This window comes from Astyanax mexicanus, chromosome 24 (assembly GCF_023375975.1).
Source record: "Astyanax mexicanus isolate ESR-SI-001 chromosome 24, AstMex3_surface, whole genome shotgun sequence".
Classification (NCBI taxonomy): Eukaryota; Metazoa; Chordata; class Actinopteri; order Characiformes; family Acestrorhamphidae; genus Astyanax; species Astyanax mexicanus.
In genome coordinates, this window is record NC_064431.1 from 28,325,025 (window position 1) to 28,352,963 (window position 27,939).

Sequence of the window (27,939 nt, forward strand, 5' to 3'; positions counted from 1 at the left end):
GTAGTAATCGTTACAATTTGCCTTTCTTTTTCTTTATCTACTAAAAATATACTATATATGTTTAGCATTTAAATGTCCCTTTGAAGACCCCTGTTAAACGCCTGCCTTTTCTGTTGTTCTGTCTTAGTTTTTTTCTAGGTTTTTGTATGTTAAAACTTGATAAAAATTAAGTAAAAAATAAATAAATAAACAGTATTTCCATGACATTTGTAAATAGTAATATAAATATTGCAATTATGATCTTTGAACTGAAGAGGGCAGCATGGTTGAACAGTGTAAAGGTCATGGTCCCAAACGCAGTAGCAGAATGTCATGTGATCGATAGTATGGTGCCAGACAAGCAAAGGAAACAAAATAAAAGTCCTCACTCGTTTGGGTTCCACAGCTCTGGCCACAAAGTGGTACTTGTGCATGGCTCGCACCCACTGGCAGATGGACGTGCAGGCTTTGGACACTTTGGCAATGGAGGCCGGCTGGAATTCCTCGTTGTCTATGTACGGCTGCACCAGTTTTATGACAGAGTCCGGGATATTGTCCTGTAAAAACATGGAATGATTGATGAAGTTTAGGAGTGATTTCACACCAGCACTGTTTGTTGTGGTTAAAATTACAGGTGTGAAAACGCCCTAAGATGAGTAGTGTGTGTGTGTGTGTTTGTGTGTGTGTATACCCTGACCTTATCAAACTTGAATAGACTCTCCAGGAATTTCCCGGGGTCCTGCAGAAGACCCTTGCCAGGTTCCCAGTAGTCATCCACTTTGGTTCCAGGCTTCTCACCAGCCACCCTCTTAGGTGGGATGCCTTTCATAATGCAGAGCGCCTCAACGACCAGCTTCACACCTTGAGGAGGTCTCTGCATTCCCCTTACCTGGACAACAATATACAACAATACTTGCACAATTTAGTAATGCTAGTTTCACACTACAACTTACAACTTTTTGATTCGTCAGTCAGTGTGCTGTTCACACTACTTGATTGGTTGAGCTGTAATCACGAGTCCTTTGGTTGTTGAGACTTCCACACTACACAACAAATTACACAATTTCTCGATGTGGGAAATTGCAGACTCACAGCTTGTTTTTTCACGAGAACACCAGAGACTAAACACACGAGAACTAGCGATGCCGTGCCAGAAAATCTCTATAGAGGAGAATACGCACTTAAAGTGAGGCCAAAATGAATGGGTTCATATGAAGCAACTGTGCAAAATCTGAATTTATAAATGTCTGATTAGTTTTATACTTAAATATGTACCTATGTTCTCAACACTCAAGAACTATTTAAAATGTTTTAGTGCAGCAGACATAATATTTTATAGTTTTGAAGCATTTTAACCCTTTGAACCCCAGCCTATTTTGGTGTTCTCTCTTTCTTCGTAATTCCATTGGCAGTATGTAGCCGCTGCTCCTGACTCCCAGTCGCCGACTGGGTCGGATATCTAGCATCCCAAATATTTGCTAGGTGTCGGCGATCAGTCGAGCAGTCTTCAGCTTTCAGTAGTTCACAATACTCGATTGTGTGAGCGCTGAGAGATCCCAGATTTGCCTCCGAGCTGAGTTTTTTTTTGATGATCAACGAAAAACTGTCGGCAATCAACGAAAATCTGGGCTAAAATTGTTTAGTGTGACTCTGGTTTAACACTCATAAAAAACAACAAAGACTTGGGCTGTGACTCCTTCATTAGTATTGCGGACATCACCACCAGCAGTGGACAGTACAGCACAGTGGGTGCTACATCAGGGCAAGAGCCATGGGATGGGAACTAAAATAGTGGCATGTCAATGAAATTTATCCAGCTTTGTACTTAATGAAGTTATTAATATCAATCACCTCAGTGACATCATTCTTGTTAAGAGATTTCAGGCTGGTCAGAGCAGCGTCCAAAGCAGGAAGTGCTTCATCCAGGTCTTTCTGAGCGTCTGCGGCGATGGCTCCTGATATTTTAGCTTTCTCAGTTGCTTTAGCTTCCTCCTCCTGCACCGCAGCACGAGTCTCCTCCGCAACCATTGTATCTTCCTATACACACACACACAGATAGATACACGATGACAATCATAATAAGAAGAAGGCTTTTCCACTCTAGGTGTAGTGGGGTTAAGTGTGTTGTATTATGGGATATTTATTAGAGTCAATTAGAGTGAATAATGCCTTGATTTTCTCCATCGTGACGACAGTGTCTTTGGCTGCTTGTTCCAGGAGAGGCCGCGTCGTCTCCAGCTCCTCCTGCATCTTACTCACATCCTCAGCTGTGCTCAGGAGCTGCACACACACAAACACACATATATACACACAGTGATGCAACCCATACGTGTCTGTTTATCCAAACACAAATAATAAAAAAAAAACAATGCCATCCTAAAAACTAAATCATACAGAATAATCTGATTAACCTTTAAATAACTGTCTCCATATTCATATGTGGGTTGCATACGCAATTATAAATGAGAGGGAGAGCTATTAAATATACCACAGTTCCATTATCACTGTTTACTTAAAGATTTTGAGTTAAAGAGGACAACAGTTAAATCTGTTTGTTTATAAAAACTCTGAAATTTAAAATAGTTCCATTGCTGCTCTGTTTGTAGCTGCGCTGTTTGGCTTGTAAGCGCTGCATCGTTGCTAAGTTAACTGTAGGTGGTGGAGTAATACATGGAGAGCTTCGGTTACAGTGCATTACCAGCTAATAATGTCATTCAGGGGCGCCGAGTGGTCCAGCGGTCTAAAGCGCTGCCACTATGAGCAGGAGGTCGCAGGTTCGAACCCCAGCTCATGCAGCTTTGCCATCAAGCTGCCGGCGTCAGAGGGAGCAAAATTGGCCCTGCTCCCTCTGGGTGGGTAGATGGTGCTCTCTCCCCACATCACTCCTAGGGTAATGTCTGCAGCACAGGGCGTCTGTGAGCTGATGTGCTTTCCTCCAAGTGCGCTGGCTGCTCGGCAATGCTGCATCAGCAGCAGCTCGAAAAGAAGCGGTGGCTGACTTCACATGTATCGGAGGAAGCAAGTGTTATTCTTCACCCTCCTGGTGTGTTGTGGCATTACTAGTGATAGGGGGAGTCCTAATGAGTGGGTACTTTGTTGTTGCTATGGTGGTTGCTGAGGTTGTTGTGGTTTGCTGCAAAGTAGAGCTTAGATCAGGCCCAAAGAATGATATTAATTAACATTGCAACACTGAAGAAGCATAGACCGTTTTAAGAAAACGTTTATTAAGAACAGCTACACACAGCGCTGAAATTTAAATGCGTAATGCAGACAAGTGGAGGAGCTCACGTGTGCGTGAGCCCCAGGGCTGCATGATTATATCATTCCAACTTGATTATCACGCCATAGCTTTATATAAAATAAAAATAGCATTAAAAAACATACGCCTACATCACAGAACATGTTCTTGAGCTTGGGCCGAGGAAAGTGGTGGAAAATCTCGACCCACCCCGCCCGAGTTTGTGTCCGGCATCGGGTTGTGCTTGGGCAGACAATCTAAACTCTACTGCCAAGGGGTTTCTATGATGTTTAGTGGATGCTAGGGTGTTGCTAGGTTAGGTTATGTACTAGGCAGTTGGTATGCCATTTCAGATGGTTCTGTATGGTTGACGTGGTACCCTTTTTACCCCTAAGTTGAGTGTTACAGGTGTACATGTAACGCTTGATTCATAAAAAAATAAATAATTTAATATATAATATTATATATTGGGGACATGAAACTGTGTTAAACAAGATGCATCAATTTAAACCCATTTCAAAGGTTAAAAACTTTTTTCATTTTCCAGCTTCTCTCACCTTGTCCAAACCGGTTTTCATGCGCTGCCGAGCTCCATGCAGCTCCTGCTTTTTCCGGCCAATCAGATTAGAGAAGATACTAAGAAGTTCCAGGTAGCTCTTAGGTGTGACGTAGTTGTAGCGGGAGAGTTCAGCCCGGTACTGCTCACACTTCTGGGCCACCATTTGATGGATCTCCACACACATCATTGTCTACACACACACACACTTGTCAGTCTGTACAGTACCTTTCAACTTAAATACACTGGTGTTTATTGCAGTGTATCAGTCTTTTCCTCACCAGGCCTTTGAGGGCAGCAGGGCTGGCCTCCAGCTCAGGCAGCTCGTTGAGGAAGGACGCCGCCACAGACAACAGCGCCTCCTGTGGCCAGGCACTGAACCAGTCGATCGTGCAGCAGGTGACCAGAGAGGGGAACTGCCGGAGCCTCGCCCGGAACACCTCCCCGATTGGACTGCAGGAGGAGTGCTTTTTATAACACGAGACCTTTCACTAATCCATATGATGTATTTAATTTAGGTTTATAACAGTATCAATCGATAAAAAAACAAAACAAATCTGATTAATCACAAAAGTAATCTGTGATTAATCAAGATGAATCATACTCTTTCTTTTTTCATTAAGAATAAGCTTTCAATAATGGGCATTAAACATGAGTAAAATAATCAGTGTTAGATCCGTGGAAGATTTTAATTATATTTCTAATTAGAATTAGTGTCAATTGTTTAAAAAATATATTGTATTTATCACAACAATATGCAGTCAAAAAAATTAAACGCCACTTTCTTGTATTTTTGAGAGAAAGACAAAAATAATTCAGAGCATTAATGAAGAAAATAAACACTAGTTCCATATTCCACCTGGAAACGTGCCAGCAAGTGTGTGCATGGGTTAATTCATATATCAGTATAAACGAGTGTAATTGTGGGTCTGATTCGTGGCTAGTTTCTATGATGTTGCTAAGGTGTTGCTAGGTGGTTGCTAAGGTGATGCTATGGTATCTTGGTATTTGTGTTCGTAGGTGGTTGCTACGGTGCTGCGAGGTGGTTGCTAAGGTGTTGCTATGGTGTCTGTGGTGGTTGCTATGAAGTTGCTAACTGGTTGCTAAGATGTTGCTAGGTGTTTGCAAAGGTGTTGCTATGGTTTCCATGGCGGTTGCTATGTTGCTTCAAAGTGGTTTCTAGGTGGTTGCTGAATAAACTAGATTGCATTTCCTGCAGAAATTGTGAGTGTTATTGCAGTGCTGATTTGTGGCTTGTTGCTATTGTGTTGCTATGAAGTTGCTAAATGGTTACTAAGGTGTTGCTAAGGTGCCTATGGCGGTTGCTATGTTGTTTCTAAGCGGTTGCTAGGTGGTTGCTAATGTCTGAACTTAGCAGTAGTAAACAAAGCTGTATTTACAAAGCTAAATAAAAAACAAAATCTAGGTGACATGATTAAATTGCGTTTAATAACAAAAAAAAAAACATTAAGGGATTTAAGTTTCCAGATTTATCACAACTTAACATTGACAGCACTACTTTATTAATAACAATATGATATCAGTGTAAGAAATGTTTGGTATGTTTTTTCTGACCTCATGCAGAGCACAGTGTGGATGTTGCTGCGGACTCTTTTGACGTAAGCAGCCATGAGGTTGGCCTTGGTGGGCTGCTGGCCGAGGTCCTGCACCACGGGCTTCATAGAGGTCAGGATTCTTTCCTGTTCATCCGCGCTGTACAGGTTCGGCACATCGCCCGAGTTCAGGATGTTGTTAATGTCCTCCAGGAAGGACTCGCTCTTAATCTGAAAAAAAAAAAAACAAGCAAGACCGGTTTTTAAGGGTGAACTCACACTAGGCACAGTTCTGTTCAATCATGCCCCCTACCCTCTCCCCCGCTGGCCTGCATTCACACTACGCTTAAACAATCCGTGCCCGAGCACGCTTACCTCACACACTGCTCAGTGGGCTTTCCGGTTGTTGTCATGTTGTGCCAAATTCAACACCCCCGCCATAAAAAGCACCCTCTCTCTGCAGCGCGTCTACTTAATAAAAGCGGAGAGGGGTGCTTTTTTTCAGCACAACACCGCCATGTTTGTTTACAGGAACGTTGCATGACTGGCTTTTTCAAAGCAGTCTTTATGCTGTTCACACTACACGACTGGTTGTGTTTTGGTTGTGGGAAACAGAAAGTGGTCAGACTCTCTATAAACAGCTCTGGTAATTCAGGAGTGCATTTCGTATGGTTCTCTCTTTCTCCGTGATTCCATTGGCAGTATGTAGCCGCTACTCCTGACTCCCAGTCACCGACTGGGTCAGATATCTAACATGGCAAATATTTGAAAAAGTTACAAAAGTTATTCTAATCTAGTCCCTGCCTGTGTATTAATGGTGTACTGATATTAAAGATAAATAATCATAAGGCTCAAACCTGCGTATCGACAAACAGGAAGGTGATCTGAACGTTCCTCAGGCCAGCCTTCATCATAATGCTCTTAATGTCCTCCCTCCACTCTGCTACGCCATAGTTCTTAGACAGCTCGATCTGGAAGCACTCGTACTCAGATCTGACAAAGCAAGACAGACAATGTCTATAAGGATTACATTACATTACATTACATTACATTACATTTGGCAGACGCTTTTGTCCAAAGCGACTTACAATATTGAAGTGCAAATAATAGAAGAGGTTAAGTACAAAAATAATAGAAGTTAAAAATAAAACATCTATAGATCTATAGGGCCTTAAGGAGGTCAGAGGGAAATAATGGGATAGAGGAGTAGAGAAGAGGAAGAAGGAGATGAGGTTAGAATTAGTTAGTTTGTTAGAGGTGTTAGGAGAGTAAGTGCTCTTTGAAGAGCTCTGTCTTCAGGAGTTTCTTAAAGATAGCGAGAGATTCTCCTGATCTGGTAGTGGAAGGTAGTTTGTTCCACCATTGGGGAACTCTGTATGAGAACAGTGTGGATTGCTTTGTGTGAATGTTTGGCAAAGCGAGGCGACGTTCATTGGAGGAGCGCAGCGGCCGGGAGGTAGCGTAAGCCTTCAGGAGTGAGTGCAGGTAGGAAGGAGCTGTTCTGTCATCACCTTGTAGGCGATTGTAAGAGTTTTGAATTTGATGCGAGCAGCAACCGGTAGCCAATGGAGCTCAATGAGCAGCGGAGTGACATGTGCCCGTTTTGGCTGGTTGAAGACCAGACGTGCTGCTGCATTCTGAATCATCTGTAGTGGTTTTACTACACAGGCCGGGAGGCCAGTTAGTATGGCATTGCAGTAGTCGAGGCGTGAGATTACCACAGCTTGTACCAGGAGTTGGGTGGCCTGTTGCGTCAGAAACGCTCAAATTTTTCCGATGTTGTAAAGCGCAAAACGGCAGGATCGAGCAACTGAGGCCACATGGTGCGTGAAGAGAAGCTGGTCATCAACCATGACACCCAGGTTCCTAGCAACCTTTGTCGGTGAGAGAGAGAGAGAGAGTCGATGGTTATGGCAAAGTTGTGTTGAATAGAAGGTTTTGCTGGTATGACCAGAAGTTCAGTCTTTGAGAGGTTTAGTTGGAGGTGATGTTCCTTCATCCATGCGGATGATGATGATGATGACTATGACGACAACAATGGCAACAGCATAGACGACAAAAGAACAGCACAGGACGACATGACATGTAAGAACACATCAGCTCAGCATGCAAAAATGAAAAGGAACACAGCCAAGAAGAACACAGAGCCCCAGAAGATACAGAACAAAGCAAAAAATCATAGAATGTAAAATACAATATCGCTATTGTATTAGTAATACTAACTGTATTCGTTTCTTCAACTTTGTTGTGTCTACAAAATATATGCATTATAAAAGAATGCAAATATTTCTGTTGGTCTATTTATTATAAAACAACATTTACACAATGTAAAGTCAACAGAATTTTTAATGTTGGCTTGTGAAAGTAATTATGATATTATTAAGACTTACCATATGGTATACGGACAAAGCATAAAAATAAGGTATAAGGTAAGGTAAAAATATGGCATTCTTTTCCTTTACATGAATTTTACTTATGCTTAAAATACTTTTTTTTTTTTATCCCATTTTCTTCCCTATTCACAAGGCCAATTAATCAATCCCACTCATTATTTGATACATGTGAAGTCAGACACTTTTCAAAGAGGCACATTTAGAGCATTTTCTTGCAAAAAATGAGAAATGGCTGAAATAACAAAAAAGATGCAGAGCTTTCCGACCTCAAATAATGCAAAGAAAACAAAAGAAAAATATCATATTCATAAAGTTTTAAGAGTTCAGAAATCAATATTTGGTGGAATAAACCTGGTTGGTTTTTAATCACAGTTTTCATGCACCTTGGAACGTTCTCCTCCACCAGTCTTACACACTGCTTTTGAATAACTTTATGCTGCTTTACTCCTGGTTCAAAAATCCAAGCAGTTCAGTTTGGTTTGATGGCTTGTGATCATCCACCTTCCTCTTGATTGTATTCCAGAGATCCATGATATATAACAATATAACAGCAGACATGCTACTGCTTAGCTTCTATTAAACATGTCTGTCCCTTATGTGGTGGGAAAGGCTGAGAAAGCCCTGATAGTGAGCATTGTGGGAGGGTTGTGTGCACTGTTGTGTGCGTGAGTGACCCGTCATGTGTTAAAACCTTAATGTCCAACATGTGTGGCCACATTATACACATTCACTGTGTTTCACGAGCACTGCTTTGTATTTATGACACTAATTGATGGCTTCGATTTCACGTGTATGGCTTTGTACTCAGTATTATGATCACTAGCACATGTTTTGAACGCTCAGATATGGAACTTGTTCAGTTATAATGACAGGTTGGTTTTCATGGTGTGGTCAATGTGTTTCGGCTTTGAGGGGAACACATTGGGGGGCCGCGGGTGCTTGTGTGTTCTGACCCGAGTTAAGAGTGTGCTGAGTGTGCTAAAATCGGGAATTTTGACACTGTTAGTGCAGTGCTAAAGTAGGAGCGTGCCATATCTTTATACCATATCGAAATACATTACATTACATCGCATTTTTGGCATTAAGCTGATTACAGAGGTGGACCAGTTTAGTGTTAGGAGTCTTGCCCAAGGACTCTTATTGGTGTAGCTCAGCATTCAGTCACCCAGACCAGGAATTGAACCCTGGTCTCCCACATGATGCGGTAGTGATGTTTTTATCACAGTAAAAGAAATAAATCCGTATCATTTGATTTCATTTACTTTTAATGTTTGTTTAGTGCATGCTTTAAATATGTTTTATTTATTTTTTTACATTTTTAATTGTGTTAACTATTATTATTTTATGCAAAATCAGGATCTTATACCATAAGATACTATTTATAAAAGAGACTTTTTTTTGTTTGTTTTTTTTTGTTTTTACTAAACGTAAGAACGTATGCAATATTAACACTGAATTAAACTGAATTAAAGTATTTATTTTGTTGCAGCATATATTCTTGAAATGAATAAAAAAAGAAATCAATGTCAAGAATATCGTTATCACAAAAATACCCTAAAATATCACTGCATTATTTTAGGGCCATATCACCCAGCCCTAATAACTATTTCTGTGTTATCTTTCTCTCTAGATGTTCTACAATTAAATTAAGAGATAAAGATTTAGCGGCTAACGCTAATACTGCTCCAGTGAAGCTGGAGAAACTTCACTAAACTCCCGTATAATGCTGTACTTCAGCAAAGTTGCTTTACAGCTTCTTACAACCTGACCGGCAGAAATCCTACATAAGGAGCATTGGTTTATAAGACGCACTGTCCATTTATGGAAAAATAAAAGGATTTTAACTACACCTTATAGTGCGAAACATATGGTAACAGCATTCCACGATTTTATTAGTTACTCTATTAGAAATACTGTAGGTACTGCTTTGGGTGGTTAATTAAAAAGTATATACTATATCATAATTAAAAAAAAAAACATATTTGCAAAACTGTTTAACTAAAAGAAATTTAACAACTATAACTTCCTTACATGTATGTGGCCAGTTTGGTTAGGGACTGGCGGCCGCTGCCTCCGACCCCCAGCAGCAGAGCGTTCCCCAGCGGCTGCCGAAGGATCCGGCTTATTCGGCACACGTGCTGGATGGCGTCCATGAAGAGCACCAGCTTCATTTTAGTGGTGCTGACTTGATTATAGTCCTCCATATACTCCTCTACGACCCGCACCAGCTGCAGGAAAGGTGGAGAGAGGAAAAATAAGGAGAAACAGTGTGATCAGACCTATATACATGTGAAGTGCTACAGACTAGTAGCTCTCCAGCTCAGAGGGTTGTTGAACCCAACTGCAGAACAGTTGACTTCAAAGCAGTTTTCGCAATAAAAAAAAACAATAAATTAGGCATAAAAGCCACCCCACCTTCTCTCTGTCTTCAATAAGTTGGTATACTCTGTTCTCAGCACCATGGATCATGAAGTCTCCGAAGAGAAGAGGCCGGTGGGGCACCACCTCCTGGAAGCTGCAGCCGAACTCCTTAATGCGCTGCTGGAGGAGCTGATCGAACCAGTCTCTGTCTTCTGCACTGACCAGCCGGTCCTGGAACACACGGCAGCTCTCGTGGTACCACAGCTGCAGCAGCTGAACCTTATCCTGGGGGACAAACAAAGTGACCAAACACTTACAGGGCTAAATAATGATGTACCAGTCAGTGTAAAATGCCCTAAAAGAGTGAATATAGTAAAACCATGTTTTTTGCATTATAAGTTTCTCCAGCACTGAGGCTGGAGCAGTATTAGCATTAGCGGCTAACCGCGCTAGCTCTTTTGCCGTTCAGAAGTGAGTATTATCGGCCTGTAGCCTGCTGCTAACCTCGGCTAGCACTGCTGGAGCAGTATTAGCATTAGCCACTAACCACAATAAGCCGTTTAGTGCTTGAGTGGTAACACTCAACAGAATTCCTCAGTGTAGCGCTGTCGGTCGACGTTTACATGGTTTATTTTTGCTTTACTTAACTTAATCACCCCCACCATCACCCAGCAGCGACACTGCTACGTCTTTATTATCTACGTCTTCTGGTTCAATTGATCCAGACCAAGAACTACTCTTTTGATCGGACCAAACTGATTAGTCAAACAGTGTCCAATGTATAATTTTTTAATTCTTGATTCTCATAAGCCCTATCTGGAAGAAATTAGTTTCTCAGGGGGACTAAAAAATATTACACACTTCTACTACTTGAGAAAACTCTTTCATTTGGTAGCTTCTCCGTTTCCACTCACTATTGTTTTTATGTGGATCTCTATGGAAACACGTGCCCAAAGTGTAATTACGGTGCGTGGCAGTGGACAAACAGATATTTTATTAAACGCGAGGAGAAGAATCTCAGGGAGGTGCGCCCGGACGGGACTAAAATGACTGGAGGACCATGAAAAACGAGTTCAGTGAAAAACAGTAGATAATTCAGCCTGAAATTTTCTCAGAGGACGTCTGAGAAAAACATGTACATGGTCGTTCCGAACAGGAATAAAATCACAGATGACCCCTATAAAAGAGATCCCCCTGAGAGACTAATCCTGACTGGATAGGGCAATAGACTTTGTACCATTTGTCCTTCCATCCTTATTAACACTGTTTTGGTGTAGTAAACATTACCTCTATCTTTCCAGCCTCAGCCATGAGCAGCCCTTGGAACACCTTAGACAGGTCGCGCAGGTTGAAAGTGTAGTGGGATTTGGCCGGGGTGGGCAGCAGCTCAGAGGTGATGGTGGAATAAACCTTAATAGTGGCGTCCACCACCGGCTCATTCAGTGGCAGCAGCTGAGGAGCCTTTTCTGGAGAAATAGATGAAGGAACAAGTATCACAAAGGTTCTGTTCTAAAAGTTTAAATATACAGCTCTGTAAAAATTAAGAGACCACTTCAGTTTCCGAATCAGTTTCTCTGATTTTGCTATTTATAGGTTTATGTTTGAGTAAAATTGTCACGGTCTCGCTCTGTTCCCCTGTGTTTCTCCTGTAATTTTCCGTCACGTGTCTAATTTGTAGCTCCGCCCCTCGTTACCTGTCTCCCCAGGTGTTCATTGTTTCATGTTTAGTATAAATAGTACCTGTTAGTCTACGTTTGCGGTCGGTCTTTGCACCTTCCAACGTTGTCTGTCTCGTCACGTCCTAGCTATAGTTTTGCCACGTTTCTAGTTCTTTGTTTAGTTTGTATTATTTGTTTATCTCTAGTTTGTTACTATTCCTGGTTTTGTACATATTTACGTATTTATTCCTTTATATATTCCCTAACCTTGTTTTGTTCTTATCTGTTTAGCTTAGCTCTGTGTTGGTTTTCCCTGTTTGTTTATGTATATATATTTATTCGTTATTCCCCTGTTTGTTTGTTTGTTTACTTATTATTCATTAAAGTCTGTCTTACCCGCTTTTACGTCCGCCTCCCGTCTGGTCCCGCGTTACAAAAATGAACATTGTTGTTTTATTCTATAAACTACAGACAACATTTCTCCCAAATTCCAAATAAAAATATTGTCATTTAGAGCATTTATTTACAGAAAATGAGAAATGGCTGAAATAACAAAAAGATGCAGAGCAAAGAAAACAAGTTCATATTCATAAAGTTTTATGGGTTTAGAAATCAATATTTGTTGGAATAACCCTGTTTTTTAATCACAGTTTTCATACATCTTGGCATCATGTTCTCCTCCACCAGTCTTACACACTGCTTTTGGATAACTTTATGCCACACCTGGTGCAAAAATTTAAGCAGTTCAGCTTGGTTTGACGGCTTGTGATCATTCATCTTCTTCTTGATTACATTCCAGAGATTTTTTATTTTGTAAAATCAAAGAAACTAATAATATAATTTTTATTTTTAATAAAATAATTTTTAGGTGGTCTCTTATTTTTTTCCAGAGCTTTATATTACCCACATCTGATTAAATAACAAAAAACTCTCCTGCCCCTGTCTCTCCATTACACTCTCTCTCTCTCTCTTTATGTCAATGATATTTGAAGCAAAACATATTGAATTATTATAAGGCTTATTATTATGGACTACAAATTTTAACCAAAAAATATTTTTAAGTTACATATTTTAAACCTTTACATCTTAAAAAAATCTGTTTTTTTTTTTCAAAAAAACTTTCACAATAATTAAATAAGCACAGTTCAAATTATTTTAAAAATTAAATAATTCACAAACTGAAAACATAAAACACAGATTTTTTTGTGTACTATAATATTTTGGAGCACGTTTTTTTTTCACAGTTAATTTGAAACTTTCACAATTTTTTTGCAGCACAGATTAGAATTTCTTTCTCATTTTAAACTTTTACAGTTAAGAATTTGAATTGCAGTCCTGTTGTTTTTATTGTGATAATCCATAACTAAAAAAGAAGTTTTGAATATTTGCAAGTTTTAAACAGAAATATAAATTCAAAACTAAAATAGTTTGGAGCACTGTTTTGAATTTAAAATGTATTATTTTTATTTTTATTATTATTATTATTATAAGCTACTTCTTTTAAAATATTGCAATTGTTAAATATTTAGAACAAAAATAACAACCACTGACAACACCTACACCTCTCAAACATTCAGATCTTTGTTATTAATGGAAATTAATAAAATAATCCCACAGTTCCTATGTGAGTTGGCGTATAATAACCAGTAAATAACACAGAATATCCTTGTTTTGCTTTAAAACTATTATAACAGTCCTGTGGGAAAACTCATGCTTACCATGTTTGTGCTTTTAATGCTTTAAAACATCACCTGCATCGACTCCCTGAGAGACTGACAATTATCTGATGAGTGAAAAACAACAACACAGGACAAAAACAACCCGAACGGCTCTTTTCTTGGATGATCTACGACTGTCAAATAGCTTCAGCTCACCCATCCAGCTGCCCAGGATGGTGGAGAAGATGGTCCTCTTGCTGGAGTCCGCCATCTCTGTGAAGGAGAGGCAGTTGAAGTGGCGGGTGAAACGCTGGGTAATGGGGTTCCGGCCTCCGCCGGGAGGACCCATGGCACAGGCGAAATTGATGTCCACCAACTGCTTAAAGGTTCCTGGTAAAAGAAAAGGAGGAGTGTTGTTTACTCTCTTGATAGTGGGTTGGAGGGTGGATAAGAGTTTCCACTGCTGAGTCGCCATTTCATTAAAAGTCTCATTCTATTGTTTTTTCATTCATTTCACAAGATCTACTTGTGGTCTCTAGTATGAATGAATGCCATGTGAGGTGTTTTTTTGTAAAAAAAAAAAAAAAAAAAAAAAAAGTGTTCCGGTGATTTGGTATAAAGCTGTTTTAGTCTGCCAGAGAAGTGGGCGAGAAGAAGCGAAAGGATTTTAGGATTTTTCTCTTGCTTATTAATATTCATACATGCAAACATATCGCCTCTGATTGGCTAACAGCACCGCAATGCCAGGAGGCAGCGAGACGGACAACAGTTCAGTTAGAAATGTTTTAAAATAAAGATAAAGATTTTTACAATATCATATGTTACTTAAAACACGAGTAATGCCCTGCTACTTTACATGCATTCAGCCACTGACCTAGTCTTAGAGTCTCTGTAAAACGCCAAATCCACCGGAGATCCTATTTAAAGCTATAGTTATTTACACACAGAGGTGGGTAGACCAGGTCCAGAAAGTAAAAATCCAGCCCAGGGGTGGACTTTTACCTTTAACTAGTGTAAACAGAACTCTTCTACTACAAATAAATCTATCTATCTCAATTGTACTTCACTGGTGGTGTTTTATAGACAAATTTTAACCATTTGTTCTGAATTGCGTTGAATTACTGGATAAAGCATAAAACACTGTTGTGATGTTTGCGCAAATAACACAGGAAAAAACTGCCATGCTGTTCTGACGAGACGACGTTGCTGCCTGGGGACATTTATGATCCAAGGTGGGCGTGGCCATGAATACTAATTCACGGGTTGTCGTAGACACGGTGCTTTTCCTGATCGACTCGTTTTTCTGAATAGTTTCTTTTACAAGCTACTGCAGACAATGGAGGTTGAGGATGAGGATGAGTTTCATGTGTAGCATCATATAAAACTCAGAGAGACCTACTGTATTTCACAAAGAAAAAATGGATTTTAGCAGATGGTCACCTTTAAAGATAACTCCTCTCACACTCTCTTGTGTTGAAAACAAACTTTGCTCTTTGAAAACAAAGCTAATTTAAAGCACCTTTGGTTTTTTTTCTTTGTTTGTGGACTCTCCCTACAGGTGGAGAGAGTCAGAACAGCTGTACACATGCATTTGTTGACAAGCTAAGAGATACACAAACAACATATAAAGTGAAAAATGAGGAAGTAGAGTAACATTACATTATTTTACACAAATAAATATGACTCTTTAAGTAGTTACACAGTTATGGCAAAAGGCTGTAAAAGACCTACCTATCTGCTTTCTGTCATACCAGCCCCCATGGTCCATCCACTGGCGCAGGAGCTCGATGGGCGGCTGCGCTCCGTAAGTCTCCAGCATGGGCATGTTAAGGTCATCGATGAAGAAGATGAAGTACTTCCCCAGTGGAGGACCGAACACACCCTTCCGTCTGAAACACACAAACACAAGGGTTATGACTGTGTTTATGATTGTGTTTATGACTGTGTATAAATGGTTATTACACTACAATAATTATCAATTTAAAAGTGGGAGTGAGAGAACAAATACAAATTGTTGCGTGTGCATTTAAGGTGGAATTTAAAGTGGAAAGATGAAAAGATGGAACCTTGTTTAACTAGTCTAGCACCCTTTAGTAATTCTGAGTGAGAAAAAGAAAACTTAGCTTTACTTCTAAAACATTTAAAGAACGCTTTCAGGTTTATATTAATTTATATACTGTAGGATCATTGAAATAAAAATCACATCAAATTCACATCAAAAAGCAAGAAAATTTAAAAACACCCATACTTTATAAATTAGTGAAGAAATATCATCTTATATTCTATTCTATATATGTGGGGGTCATTCTTTAGAATTAGATTTTATTTTTAAATAGGCCCACCTTTTATCCAGCTTGCTGTCGATTAAATCCTGAGTCTGGTTAGCAGAAGTGCGAGCTGAGAATGTGAGGAAGTGTGTAATGTACTCAGCTGGCATGTTATTCAGCAGTTTATCGGACATAGTCAACGTCTTCCCTGTGCCTGTGGGCCCAATGCACAGCACCTGAGGGATTAAAACAACACACAGCGCGCATGAAGTGATTAACATAAACATATTACAGTTGTTCTAAATATGCAGTACCATTTTATGAGCCAGTAACTAAACTAATGCTACTGAAAGTACTGATTAAAGAAGAGTTATTATTAATTTATTAAGCTATTAACACATTGTTTTAAATGTCAGGGCTCTCCGGATTCTAGCAAGGAGGTGTGGAGCTACTTTGAGCTGGATAACGGTGGAAAAAATGATTTATCGGGGCAAATTATGCCACGTGTCACCCAGTCTGAAGGGTGTTTGGACAAACTGTTAAAATTTCTGGATCTCGGAACGCTGTGGGAGAACGGAGGTGTGCTATTCATTAAAGGTAAGAACTTTTATCATTACATCGGAGTTCTCCTTTAAAGACTACCACATTAACCATAGTGAACAGCATCAAAGCAACTCAATTTGCTAATTCATTCTGCTATAACAGCTCTGTTTCTTCATTTAATAATAATAATAAAAAAAAAATATATATATATATATATATATATATATATATATAAACTGTTGGATTTAACTAAGGAAATGAAAAAGTTATTCAACCCTAACTGATGCAGTGAGTAGCTTCTCATTTGTTAAACAACCATGTGGAAAGAGGCATCATGTGGTCGTGGAAAAGATTGCTAAACTACTAAAATCGGGTTAAGAACTGTCCAACGCATCATTAAAATTGAAAGGACAGTGAGGAAACATCATCTTTGAGAAAGAAATGTGGTTAAAAAAATCTTGATAGTGATCAGCTATTAAACATTTGGCAAAATCAAATGGTAGAAAAACAGCACTAGATCTCAGGGCTATGTTTAATAGTGAAAGTAAGAGCATTTCCACACGCACAATGTAAAGGGAACTAAATGGATATTGAGTAAAACATTGTTTTGCCATAAGAAAAACACTAATAAATGAGGATAACTGGGGGCAAAAACAGCTTAAATTTCCTAGGGAAAAAAAAATATCAGACTCTGTAGCAATGCAAGAAGGTCATGTGGTCTGAAGAGTTCATGCCGAAATCAAAGCTAAAGGTGGTCCAGTGAAATATTAGTGTATTATCTATCTTTTGGTTAGGTAGTGTATTTAAAAGCTCATTCTGAACTGTTTATAATGAAATTCATGAGAAACATTACAATTTCTGTTCATCCGAACTCAACTTTCTTTTACTCTTCCTGAAATTACTATTAATAACCGATTATATTAATATTAATAATAGAGTATTTTTAGATTGGCTTCAAATGTGGTTCTATTTAAAACTTCTGAAAACTAGAATTACACTAGAAAGCATGCTAGAAAATAAACATTATGGAACATTATGGACAATGAAAGACATTTTCATTCAGATTATTGTTTAGCTAGTGTGATGTTAACTAGTGTATGTTGGTTTAGATCTTAGTACAACCACTTACTGTGGAATAAAGTATAAAAAATGTTTATTTAGTTTAGTGTAATTTCATTCCCATATTGAGCAATTAGGGGCCGGAAGTATCAGTGCCATTTTCTATTCAATAATTTATGCTCACAATTAGTTGTTCTTATTTGAATATATGTAATATTTGCATATTAGAAAATATTTATGTTACATTATACCTGTATAATGATATGTCTAAGTTGTACTTTGTTTAATCAGCTTTCAGTTTAATATTTAGAATTTCTATTATGAATAGCCACTAGGGGGTGATGCTGAGCAAGGTATGACATGTGAAGCTCGCGCATGCAGAGGAGAGAGAGAGTAACTGTGTGTTTTTTCCTTGTAACGTAAGATCTTCAGTAAAGACGGGGCGAACACACTGTTTTCAACCGTCGTTCAGCTTTTAACACGTGTAGACTCGTTCTTTCTGTCTGATTGAGTGGTTGTTTGTATCCAATAGGGGTGTGACGAGACACTAATATCACGAGGCGAGACGAGACACGATATCGGGTTCACGAGAACGAGACGAGATTTAAAATTAAAATTTTAAAGAAAACCTCAAAAATGAAAAATGGCTTAAAAAATAGAGTTTTGTTTGACAAATATAACGCAAACTTAACAGACTGGTTTCACTCACACATTGATTCTATAAGAAATAGAAATAAGAATAAAAAATAAGAATAAAAAATAAAAATAAAACTTTTCTAGGTCTTATATAGTGCAAACAATAAGTGCAAACCACAACCAGTCATATTAAGACTATGCTTGAAGTGCAAACAGAGACAGAATTTTTAGGGATTAGTACAACTGTCTATGAAACAGTCACGTGTAGGATTTACTTACAGTATTTACATATGGTTTGTTTCTTTTTGGTCACTCTGTTACCGTTTATTATTTCCACTGGAGCCAAAATGCAGCCAGACATACAACGTAAAAAGGAAGTATGCAGCCAATGCGACGCATAGGGGCGCTGCACTAAAGGGGCGGCAAATGAAAGCCCCAAATAAATTTTCTCTCAGGAGAAACAGCCAATCAGCTTGCTGGTTTTGTGGAGCGCGGTGGGCTAGTAATGACAGAACGTATCTCCGCCACCCGTGCCACGAGATCTCGTGACACCCCTAGTATCCAACGAAAGAAATGGTCAAGACTTTAAGAACAGATTTTAGCCACTACATTAATAAGTATACATACTGGCTTCTTATTGGACAGCAGCATGTCCATCAAGAAGGACATGCGTATGGTGTCAGCAGTGGGCACAATGATGTCAGAGTAGCTGGTTTCTGGGGTGATGACAACATCTGCAGCGTACTTCATCCAGTTGACCCAATGAACCTTACAAAACACACCAGACAATGTCTTATTTAATTACAGAACCAATCAAAAATTCACAAATATATCTCCAATATATATCCACAAATATATGCCTTATATTATATAAACACTTAAAGACATTTAAAACAACAATAAACATTGTACACACCTTCCCCTCCTTGCCATCTTCATCATCCTCATGCAGGTTACTGATTCCTGAATCATCCAGTTGGTAGTCGTACACCAGTCCCTCCTCTGGGAAGCACAACTCTATCTGCACAACATACAACAAACACACCAACATGGATAAAATTACAGTAAAAGATCACATTTTGTTTATATTAAGTTTATTCATTACTTAATTTGTCCTGTATCTTTTTCTACGCTCCCTAAAGTCCCACTCTGTCTTGTTCTTGGTTTCTTTGATTTTTACCAAGTTAAAAAAACTCTGGAACTGTCATGTCTGGTGCTGAAAGCACGTCTGTGTCTCCCACATCCAGCTCTATCTGCGATTCTCACAGTAACAACTACAATACCCAGAACGCACCACTCCATGACACAACACACACTCCCGATCACATGACACGTCACATGACGCCACCAGGAAGTCCCGAGTACTGATTACTCAGTGTATTTAAGGACCATGCTCACGCTCACACCTCGCCGAGTATCTGTTTGGTAATCCTACAATACAAAGCGTTTCTCTTGCCCTTGCTATTCTCCGTGTATGATCTTGTTTTTGTTTTCTACCGACTTTGATTTTTGCCTGCTCCCTTGTGTTGGATTACCGTGTATGACCTGGACTGTTTATTGTACTCTGGATTTTTGCCTACCCTGTGATACTGCCTACCCGTGTATGAACTCTGGACTGTCCTCCGGTTATGGTATGGTTTCTCTACACTGTGCATTTTTGTTACTGACCCTGTTTCTGTTGACTACCCCTGTCTACTCTATAACTTTAATAAAAGTTATTTTATTGTATCTGCACCAGTCTCATTCCTGTCTGGCCCTGACAAGATACTCGGCCATAATGACAGAGACTGCGGATACAGAGTCTATTAAGTCTGGTTTGGCTAACCAGGGTCGGCTTTTAGGTCAGCACCAGCAAACGCTCGCTGGTGTGACCCAAGCTGTTGACGAGCTAGCACGCCACCAGGTTAACCAACAGCAGCAGCTAGCCGAGATTATAAGTCATCTCCGGGGTTTATCCACCCAGAACCCTAACCCAGTGGTTAGTCCTGTAGCCAGCCCTAACGAAACCACTACTCCCTTTTTCGCTGTGTGTAAACCCGAAGTCTATGACGGTAACACTGAGAAGTGTAATGGGTTTCTGCTCCAGTGCTCCGTGTTTTTTAGCAACTCACCTCCTGCTTCTGATAAAGCTAAAATCGGGTTTATAATTTCTCGGTTGTCTGGCAAGGCTTTGGACTGGGCTACAGCTATTTGGGAGAACATTTCTGAATCCAGCTACGACACTTTTTTGTCTATTTTTCGCAGCGTTTTTGATCATACACGCTATGGGCAATCTAGTGGAGAGCTTCTGATTACCTTGAAGCAAGGTAAACTATCTGTGGCAGCCTTTGCTCTGGAGTTCCGTACGTTAGCCGCTAGCAGCGGTTGGAACGATCCTGCTCTCATCTCCATGTTTCGACACGGACTTAACCCCGAGATTCAAAGAGAACTTGCATGCAAGGACGATTCACTCACCCTGGATCAGCTGATCACTCTGTCTATCCGTCTGGATCAGCTCCTTTCCCGTAAACCCAAAGCTGTTAGCCACACGCCTGTGGTTCACCCTGCACTACTCCAGTCCGGGAATCCAGTTCCGGAATTTGCACCTGCATCCATCTCTGAACCTAGGGAGATCACACGATCCAGACTATCTGTCACTGAGAGGCAGCGTCGCATTCGCCTTCACCTGTGCCCCTATTGTGGTGGTCCAGGTCATCTGAGGGCTAACTGTGAACTCCGGCCCAATTCTGCTCAAGCGTCTGCTCTGGGACAGCGCGTGGAGTGTACTCCACGCGCTAACGTGGTATGTACCCCTGTTTCTGAACTTAAAGAAAAATGTTTCGTGTTGCCTGTTATTATCACCACTCCAACGGATGTGTTTTGTGTCTCAGCGCTTGTAGATTCTGGGTCGGAGGGGAACTTTATCAGCCTGGATCTGGTGGAGGAGTACGCCATACCCACGAAGGATCTCCCTAGGCCTATCCCCATCCATGCCATTGATGGAAAGACTGTACGCTCCAAACCTGTGACCCAGCAGACTCTTCCTCTCACCCTTCAGGCCAGCTTTCTACATGTGGAACAGCTCTCTCTCTATGTGCTCCCACGCACGGAACATCCACTGGTTTTGGGAGCGCCATGGCTAAAGACACACGACCCCGTCATTTCATGGAGCCTGGGAGACATCACTGCCTGGTCTCCTTTCTGTCGTGAGAACTGTTTATCTTTAAATTCACTCTCTTTGCAATCTACCTCTGTTGAAAGCCCTAATTCTGTAGATACCCCTGCTATTCCCTCCGAGTACTATGATTTTTCTGATGTGTTTAGTAAATCCAAAGCTACCGAGTTACCTCCGCATCGCCCCTATGATTGCTCTATTGATTTAATAGAGGGTTCTGTACTGCCCAAAGCTCGTGTGTACCCATTGTCTCGTGATGAGGAGAAGGCTATGGAAGAGTATGTTAGTGAAGCTCTGGCGCAGGGTTTCATCCGCCCATCCAAATCCCCTGTTGGTTCCGGTTTCTTCTTCGTGAAGAAGAAGGATGGGGGTTTGAGACCCTGCATAGATTACAGAGGCTTAAACGACATTACCAAAAAGTTCGCTTACCCGCTCCCGTTAATCCCAGCAGCATTAGAACAGTTACGTAATGCCGTGTACTTCACCAAACTCGATCTCCGTAGTGCTTATAACCTCATTCGCATCAGGGAGGGTGACGAATGGAAAACAGCGTTTTCCACCACCAACGGCCACTATGAATACCTGGTCATGAGTTACGGTCTTGCTAACGCCCCAGCCATATTCCAGTCCTTTATGAACGACATATTTCGTGACCTAATTAATCACTCTGTTGTCCTTTTTATAGACGATATCCTTATCTATTCACCAGATCTCCCCACACACATTCAGCATGTCCGTCAAGTTCTCCAACGCCTGAGAGAACATAGTCTGTTTGCCAAAGCCGAGAAATGTGAGTTCCATACTCAAAGGGTCACATTTCTCGGCTACGTTATCAGTTCCTCCGGTGTCCTTATGGACGATGACAAAGTAACTGCCGTTACTAGTTGGCCTGTGCCCCAGACCATTAAAGAACTCCAGCGATTCCTTGGCTTCGCTAATTTTTATAGGCGGTTCATCCGTAACTTTAGCTCCATTGCTGCGCCCCTTACTGCCCTCACTAAGGGGGCTGCTAAAATCCTGAAATGGTCAACCGAAGCGGATCGCGCTTTCTGTGAGCTGAAAGCTGCGTTCATTTCAGCCCCTGTACTTAGGCACCCTAATCCCGAGTTGCCCTTCGTAGTGGAAGTGGACGCTTCCGAATCGGGTGTTGGCGCGGTTCTCTCTCAGCGTAGTGGGTCGCCACCCAAATTGTTTCCTGTAGCCTTCTTCTCACGCAAGCTTTCCCCTGCGGAGCGTAACTATGGGATAGGGGATAGGGAACTACTTGCTGTGAAATTAGCTCTAGAAGAATGGCGTCACTGGCTGGAGGGGTCCGTTCATCCGTTTACTGTGTATACTGATCACAAGAATTTGGAATACCTCCGCACGGCTAAACGACTTAATCCGAGACAAGCACGTTGGTCTCTTTTCTTCTCTCGATTTAACTTCTCGATCTCGTTCCGTCCGGGAAACCGTAACACTAAAGCTGATGCGCTGTCCAGGGTTTACAGCACTGTGGACAGCGCATCCCAGCCCCAGGAGGCTGAACGCATTCTTCCTCCCTCTGTTCAGATCGCAGCCATTCAATGGGAGTTAGACGATCAGATTCGCCAAAGTAACGCTAATCAGCCCGATTCTGAGGACTGTCCTCAGGGTAAAACGTTCGTACCCGTCCAGTTTCGAGACAGGCTCATCACCTGGGCTCATTCCGCTTTAACCTCTGGTCATCCTGGTGTCACACGCACGTTACAATTACTCTCTGCCCGTTACTGGTGGAATTCCATGCGTGCTGATGTTCACTCATTCGTTACCTCCTGCTCTGTTTGTGCGCAATGTAAAACGCCTAAAACCCTTCCAGCCGGTAAGCTACTACCTCTCCCTGTACCTGAGAGACCTTGGTCGCATATTGCTGTTGATTTTGTCACTGATCTGCCTGTATCTGAGGGTTATACTACAGTTCTCACTGTTGTTGATCGTTTCTCTAGAGGGGTTAAATTTATTCCATTCCCAGCTCTGCCTACTGCCTTCCAAACTGCTCAAGCTATTTATATGCATGTATTTAGACACTTTGGTATCCCCGAAGATATTTTGTCTGACCGTGGTCCTCAATTTACCTCTCGTGTGTGGAAGGCATTTTTTGAACATCTCGGTGTACATGTCAGTCTCACTTCTGGTTTCCACCCTACATGTAATGGTCAATGTGAGAGGGTTAATCAGGAACTCGGGAAATTCCTCCGCACATACTGCTTCAAACATCCCACTGATTGGTCACAATACCTCGTTTGGGCTGAAATTGCACAAAACTCCCTAGTTAATACTACCTCTGGCCTCACCCCCTTTCAGTGTGTTCTGGGTTTTCAGCCTCCTCTAGCTCCCTGGACAGCGGTGTCCACTGATGTGCCGGCTGTGGATGAATGGATGAAGCGCAGTGAGCAGGTGTGGGAAGACACGCATCGTAAAGTCTCTGAGGTACTGCGCGTGTACAAGGAGCGTGCTGACAAGCACCGTGGTGACAGCCCAGACTACCAACCAGGAGATCGGGTGTGGCTTTCTACCCGGGACTTTAGGTTTGAGGGTAGTTGTAGAAAACTCCTGCCTAAGTTTATTGGTCCTCTTAAGATTTTGTCACGTATTAATGAAGTTACTTACAAGGTGGAGTTACCCCCTCAGTATCGTATTAATAATTCTTTTCATGTATCTCTCCTCAAGCCTATGGTCCCGGGTCCGCTCGCTGACGCTGCACCGGCTGATGTTCCACCCGCGGCTGTGGAGGGGGAGGGGTCGTCCACGTATGCTGTCCGGGAGGTGCTGGATTCACGCAGACGTGGGGGTGTGCTCCAATACCTTATCGATTGGGAGGGGTATGGTCCGGAGGAGCGTTGTTGGGTGGCTGCCAAAGACGTGCTGGACCCTGCCTTGCTCGTGGAGTTTCATGCTCGTTTTCCTGGTAAGCCTGCTCCTAGGCCCCGTGGACGTCCCAAGCGTCCTCCGACCTCCTCTGCTCCAACTCGTCGGGTTTCTCGCTCTGGTGAGCCCCGTCTGTCTGGCACCTCCGCTCCGACACCTGCACCTCCCGCCGGTACTCCCTGTCCGCCGGGTGGTCGTCGCCGGGGTCGGCCCCGTTCTGCCTCCGCTCCGGTCCCTCAGGGGGAGGGTACTGTCATGTCTGGTGCTGAAAGCACGTCTGTGTCTCCCACATCCAGCTCTATCTGCGATTCTCACAGTAACAACTACAATACCCAGAACGCACCACTCCATGACACAACACACACTCCCGATCACATGACACGTCACATGACGCCACCAGGAAGTCCCGAGTACTGATTACTCAGTGTATTTAAGGACCATGCTCACGCTCACACCTCGCCGAGTATCTGTTTGGTAATCCTACAATACAAAGCGTTTCTCTTGCCCTTGCTATTCTCCGTGTATGATCTTGTTTTTGTTTTCTACCGACTTTGATTTTTGCCTGCTCCCTTGTGTTGGATTACCGTGTATGACCTGGACTGTTTATTGTACTCTGGATTTTTGCCTACCCTGTGATACTGCCTACCCGTGTATGAACTCTGGACTGTCCTCCGGTTATGGTATGGTTTCTCTACACTGTGCATTTTTGTTACTGACCCTGTTTCTGTTGACTACCCCTGTCTACTCTATAACTTTAATAAAAGTTATTTTATTGTATCTGCACCAGTCTCATTCCTGTCTGGCCCTGACAGGAATATAATCAAGAGGAAGAAGAATGATCACAAGCCATCAAACCAAACGGAACTGCTTTAATTATTTTTGCACCAGGAGTAAAGCAGCATAAAGTTATCCAAAAGCAGTGTGTAAAACTGGTGGAGGAGGACATGCCAAGATGAAGAAAACTGTGGTTATAAAACAAGGGTTATTCCACCAAATATTGATTTCTGGACTGAACTTTTTATGAATATGAACTGATTCAGAAACCGAAGTGATCTCTTAATTTTAATTCCAGAGTTGTAGTGTATTATCATATACAAGTTTAATAAGGAATGGTGCCACACCCACTGGTTTAATTATAACCCTATTATTAGTTCTATTCAAATACTGTATTCATATTCAGTAACACTCATAATGATCAGCAATGATCTGCCCTGACTAAATACCTTCTCCTGGACCATCTTCTCCCTGAGCCAGGAGCTGAAGCGTTGGCGGCTTGCAGCGTTTCCAGTGGCCCCAACACTCCATACAAGAGAAAAGATAAACCAAGGTTCAATCAGCTCACACACACGGTCCAACTTCTCCTGAGAAGGAGGCCTCTCTCCCTGCAAACACACACACAAATACACTCACACAAACGTACTGTAATAATTACACCAAGAACTTAATTATTGTTTATATTAATTCTAATTAAAAATCTGAATGTGTGTCAAACCTCCTGTGGAACAAAAGGCTGGAAGAAGCAGTCTAGCAGTTTGAGCAGAGAGCAGGTCAGGTTGCTGTCCATCGTGGTGATCACTTCAGTTACCGACTTCCGCACAAATGTGATCGAGTGCTGAAACCACACACACACACACACACACACACATAAATGTGTTTTGATTTAAGCACTAATTTAAAACTAAGAATGAATTCTACATGTGCAACAGTAGAGGGGATTCAGCTGTAGTAGTGATCTGGGGAATAATTCAGGTTAAACTGCACCTGAACAGCCGTTTAGCTTAAATATGAGAAGTGTATTGGATAGTTGGGATAGGTCAGATCAAGGTTGCATCACTTTTTCATAAAAAAAAAAAATTCCAATCCCATTTCATCCCTATGGCCCTACCACTTTTCCCTACCCCTACAGAGTTACAAGGGGAAGACGTGAAATCCTGCCCCTAAGAATTGGTTGACTGCTGGTTTACTAGCTAACTTTAGAGCGTATTTTGTTGTATGTCTCCAGAAAGTGGGAAGAAGGTGCAGAAATTAATTATTATTGTCCATTCCTTAATTCCGCTGTGATGAGGAGCTAAAATTAGCTTTAATTAGCTTTTATTTTATTATATTTTTCTATTCCACATTAAATGCTTCAGACGTTCCGCATTAAATGCTGCCTGCTGTCTGTTGCACCATTTAAGGTGGAACCGGAAAGTTAGCTACCTAACTACTGAGATTGGGTGTTTTTTTTTTTCGGTTGCATGTTCTGCCATCTTGTCATGATTCTCATACTTCTTGGTTTGAAGTGTGCATCTGAAAAAACTCAGTTTGAAGGGCTAAAAAAGCCTACTGATGACGTATCGGGTGCTTGAAGGGTTGTTCAAAACCTTACTTTGTTCCAATGGGAAGGGTTACACATGAAAACAAGGGGTACGTGTAAGTAGTAGGGTGAAATGGGAATTTGCCTTAATCTCTGCATTGTAAACCAATGCAATCCCTTATTGTTGAAGCCACTCATACTGACCTGCAGGAACCGGGTGAAGAGTGAGTCGAGCTGCTGAGCGTACGGCTGCAGCAGAGTGGGAATAGTGCGCAGCCAGCACTCCGTGAACGGAGAGAGCCCCAAAATACTGGGCTCCAAATACACCATTCCACAGCGAGACACTGTAGCTGGAGACGCCACAGCCAGATCCTGCACCTCAAACATCAGTGTCATCACCTGTACACATACACAGATAAGATACAGCCTGAATCCTGCCGTAAAAATAATAAATATAGCCCTATCCTGGGGTAATTTTCTCGTTTATAGGGGGTCCTCTGTGATTTTATTCCTATACGAAACGACCGTGTATGTGTTTTTCTCAGACGTCCTCTGAGAAAATTACAGGCTGAATTATCTACAATTTTTCACTGAACTCTATATCTGAGTTTTGTCTCCTCGCGTTTAATAAAATAGCTATTTGTCCACTGCAGCGAACCGTTTCCATGGAGAGCCACGTAACAACACAACAGTGAGTGGAAATGGAGGAGCTACTGAACTCACCGGTCCTCCTGTTTTTTTAATTGCAGTTTGAATGCAAGAGTTTTATCACTGAGTAGAAGTGTGAAATATTTTTCACAGACGTCCCCCTGTGAAACTAATCGCGCCCGGATAGGGATTTAGCTATAAATGGTTTTAGATGGTCTAAACTGGTAAAAACACAGGTCACCCCGGGGGTCATGCTGATTTACCAATTTGACCATGCTAGTCATGATGTTCAATGAAGCTCAGTCATACTGGTCTCCGTAATAACATGGTAATAACATATTTGAAAAAACACAATAATTAAAGCACTATAATAAAATAATTGTAATAAAACAGTACTAACAAAATTGTATTAACTTTGTAATAACACAGTAGTAATAAGTCAAAACCTGCTGATTCAAAGCTAAGCTTGAACTGGCCAGGCTGTTAAATCTGCAGGGAAATAAGACGATCTAGTTATGAAGTAAGTTGTTTAGGAAGCATGATCGAGCTGGTTTAAAGACGTATTTCACTCAACAGAATTTAATACACACAGACACAGCAAGTCAGTAAGTTTAAACTCACATCAGAGAGTTTGATGATCTCCCCTGAACTCAAGCACAGCTTCTTGTTGTCGTCCAGCACTGTGTTCATGTTCTCAATCCACACAGCATCAACAGGACCATCAAACATGTACCACTTCTTCTCCTCGTCCATGGCAGCGGCTCCAGTGCGGATCAGAGACGACAGGATCCCATCGGTCCTGATCACACATACAGACACACATCACAGCCAGAAATACAATATAATCTAAATCAGGGGCTCTAACCTATAAGAACGTATATCAGAGTGCAGTTCTAATGATGATAAAACACAAACTTTAACCACCATCTTTATTGAATTAGGCACTAAGTGACACTTTAGGGACCGTACGAAAAATACTGAACAAAATAAATAGTGAAAATCGATTTAACTTTTACAAAATGTCAAAAATTTGTGATGTCAAACCACCTGTACA

The 27,939-nt window shown here is 41.3% G+C and overlaps 1 protein-coding gene across 1 annotated transcript in view; it reads right to left on the minus strand.

Annotated features, from left to right (window-relative positions):
• Positions 1-27,939, minus strand: part of dnah1 (dynein, axonemal, heavy chain 1) — an 81,695-nt gene that overhangs the window by 28,650 nt on the left and 25,106 nt on the right. Inside the window, exons 37-56 of the mRNA XM_049471690.1 lie at positions 27,507-27,684; positions 26,442-26,636; positions 25,434-25,553; positions 25,165-25,323; positions 18,818-18,922; positions 18,529-18,669; positions 15,739-15,899; positions 15,128-15,285; positions 13,613-13,786; positions 11,368-11,546; positions 10,135-10,365; positions 9,751-9,947; positions 6,184-6,319; positions 5,349-5,557; positions 4,055-4,226; positions 3,775-3,966; positions 2,149-2,259; positions 1,831-2,016; positions 677-868; positions 369-536 (exon numbers count right to left, since the gene is read on the minus strand). Coding sequence (XP_049327647.1) covers positions 369-536; positions 677-868; positions 1,831-2,016; positions 2,149-2,259; positions 3,775-3,966; positions 4,055-4,226; positions 5,349-5,557; positions 6,184-6,319; positions 9,751-9,947; positions 10,135-10,365; positions 11,368-11,546; positions 13,613-13,786; positions 15,128-15,285; positions 15,739-15,899; positions 18,529-18,669; positions 18,818-18,922; positions 25,165-25,323; positions 25,434-25,553; positions 26,442-26,636; positions 27,507-27,684 — 3,364 coding nt within the window. The remainder of the gene's footprint in view (positions 1-368; positions 537-676; positions 869-1,830; positions 2,017-2,148; positions 2,260-3,774; positions 3,967-4,054; positions 4,227-5,348; positions 5,558-6,183; positions 6,320-9,750; positions 9,948-10,134; positions 10,366-11,367; positions 11,547-13,612; positions 13,787-15,127; positions 15,286-15,738; positions 15,900-18,528; positions 18,670-18,817; positions 18,923-25,164; positions 25,324-25,433; positions 25,554-26,441; positions 26,637-27,506; positions 27,685-27,939) is intronic.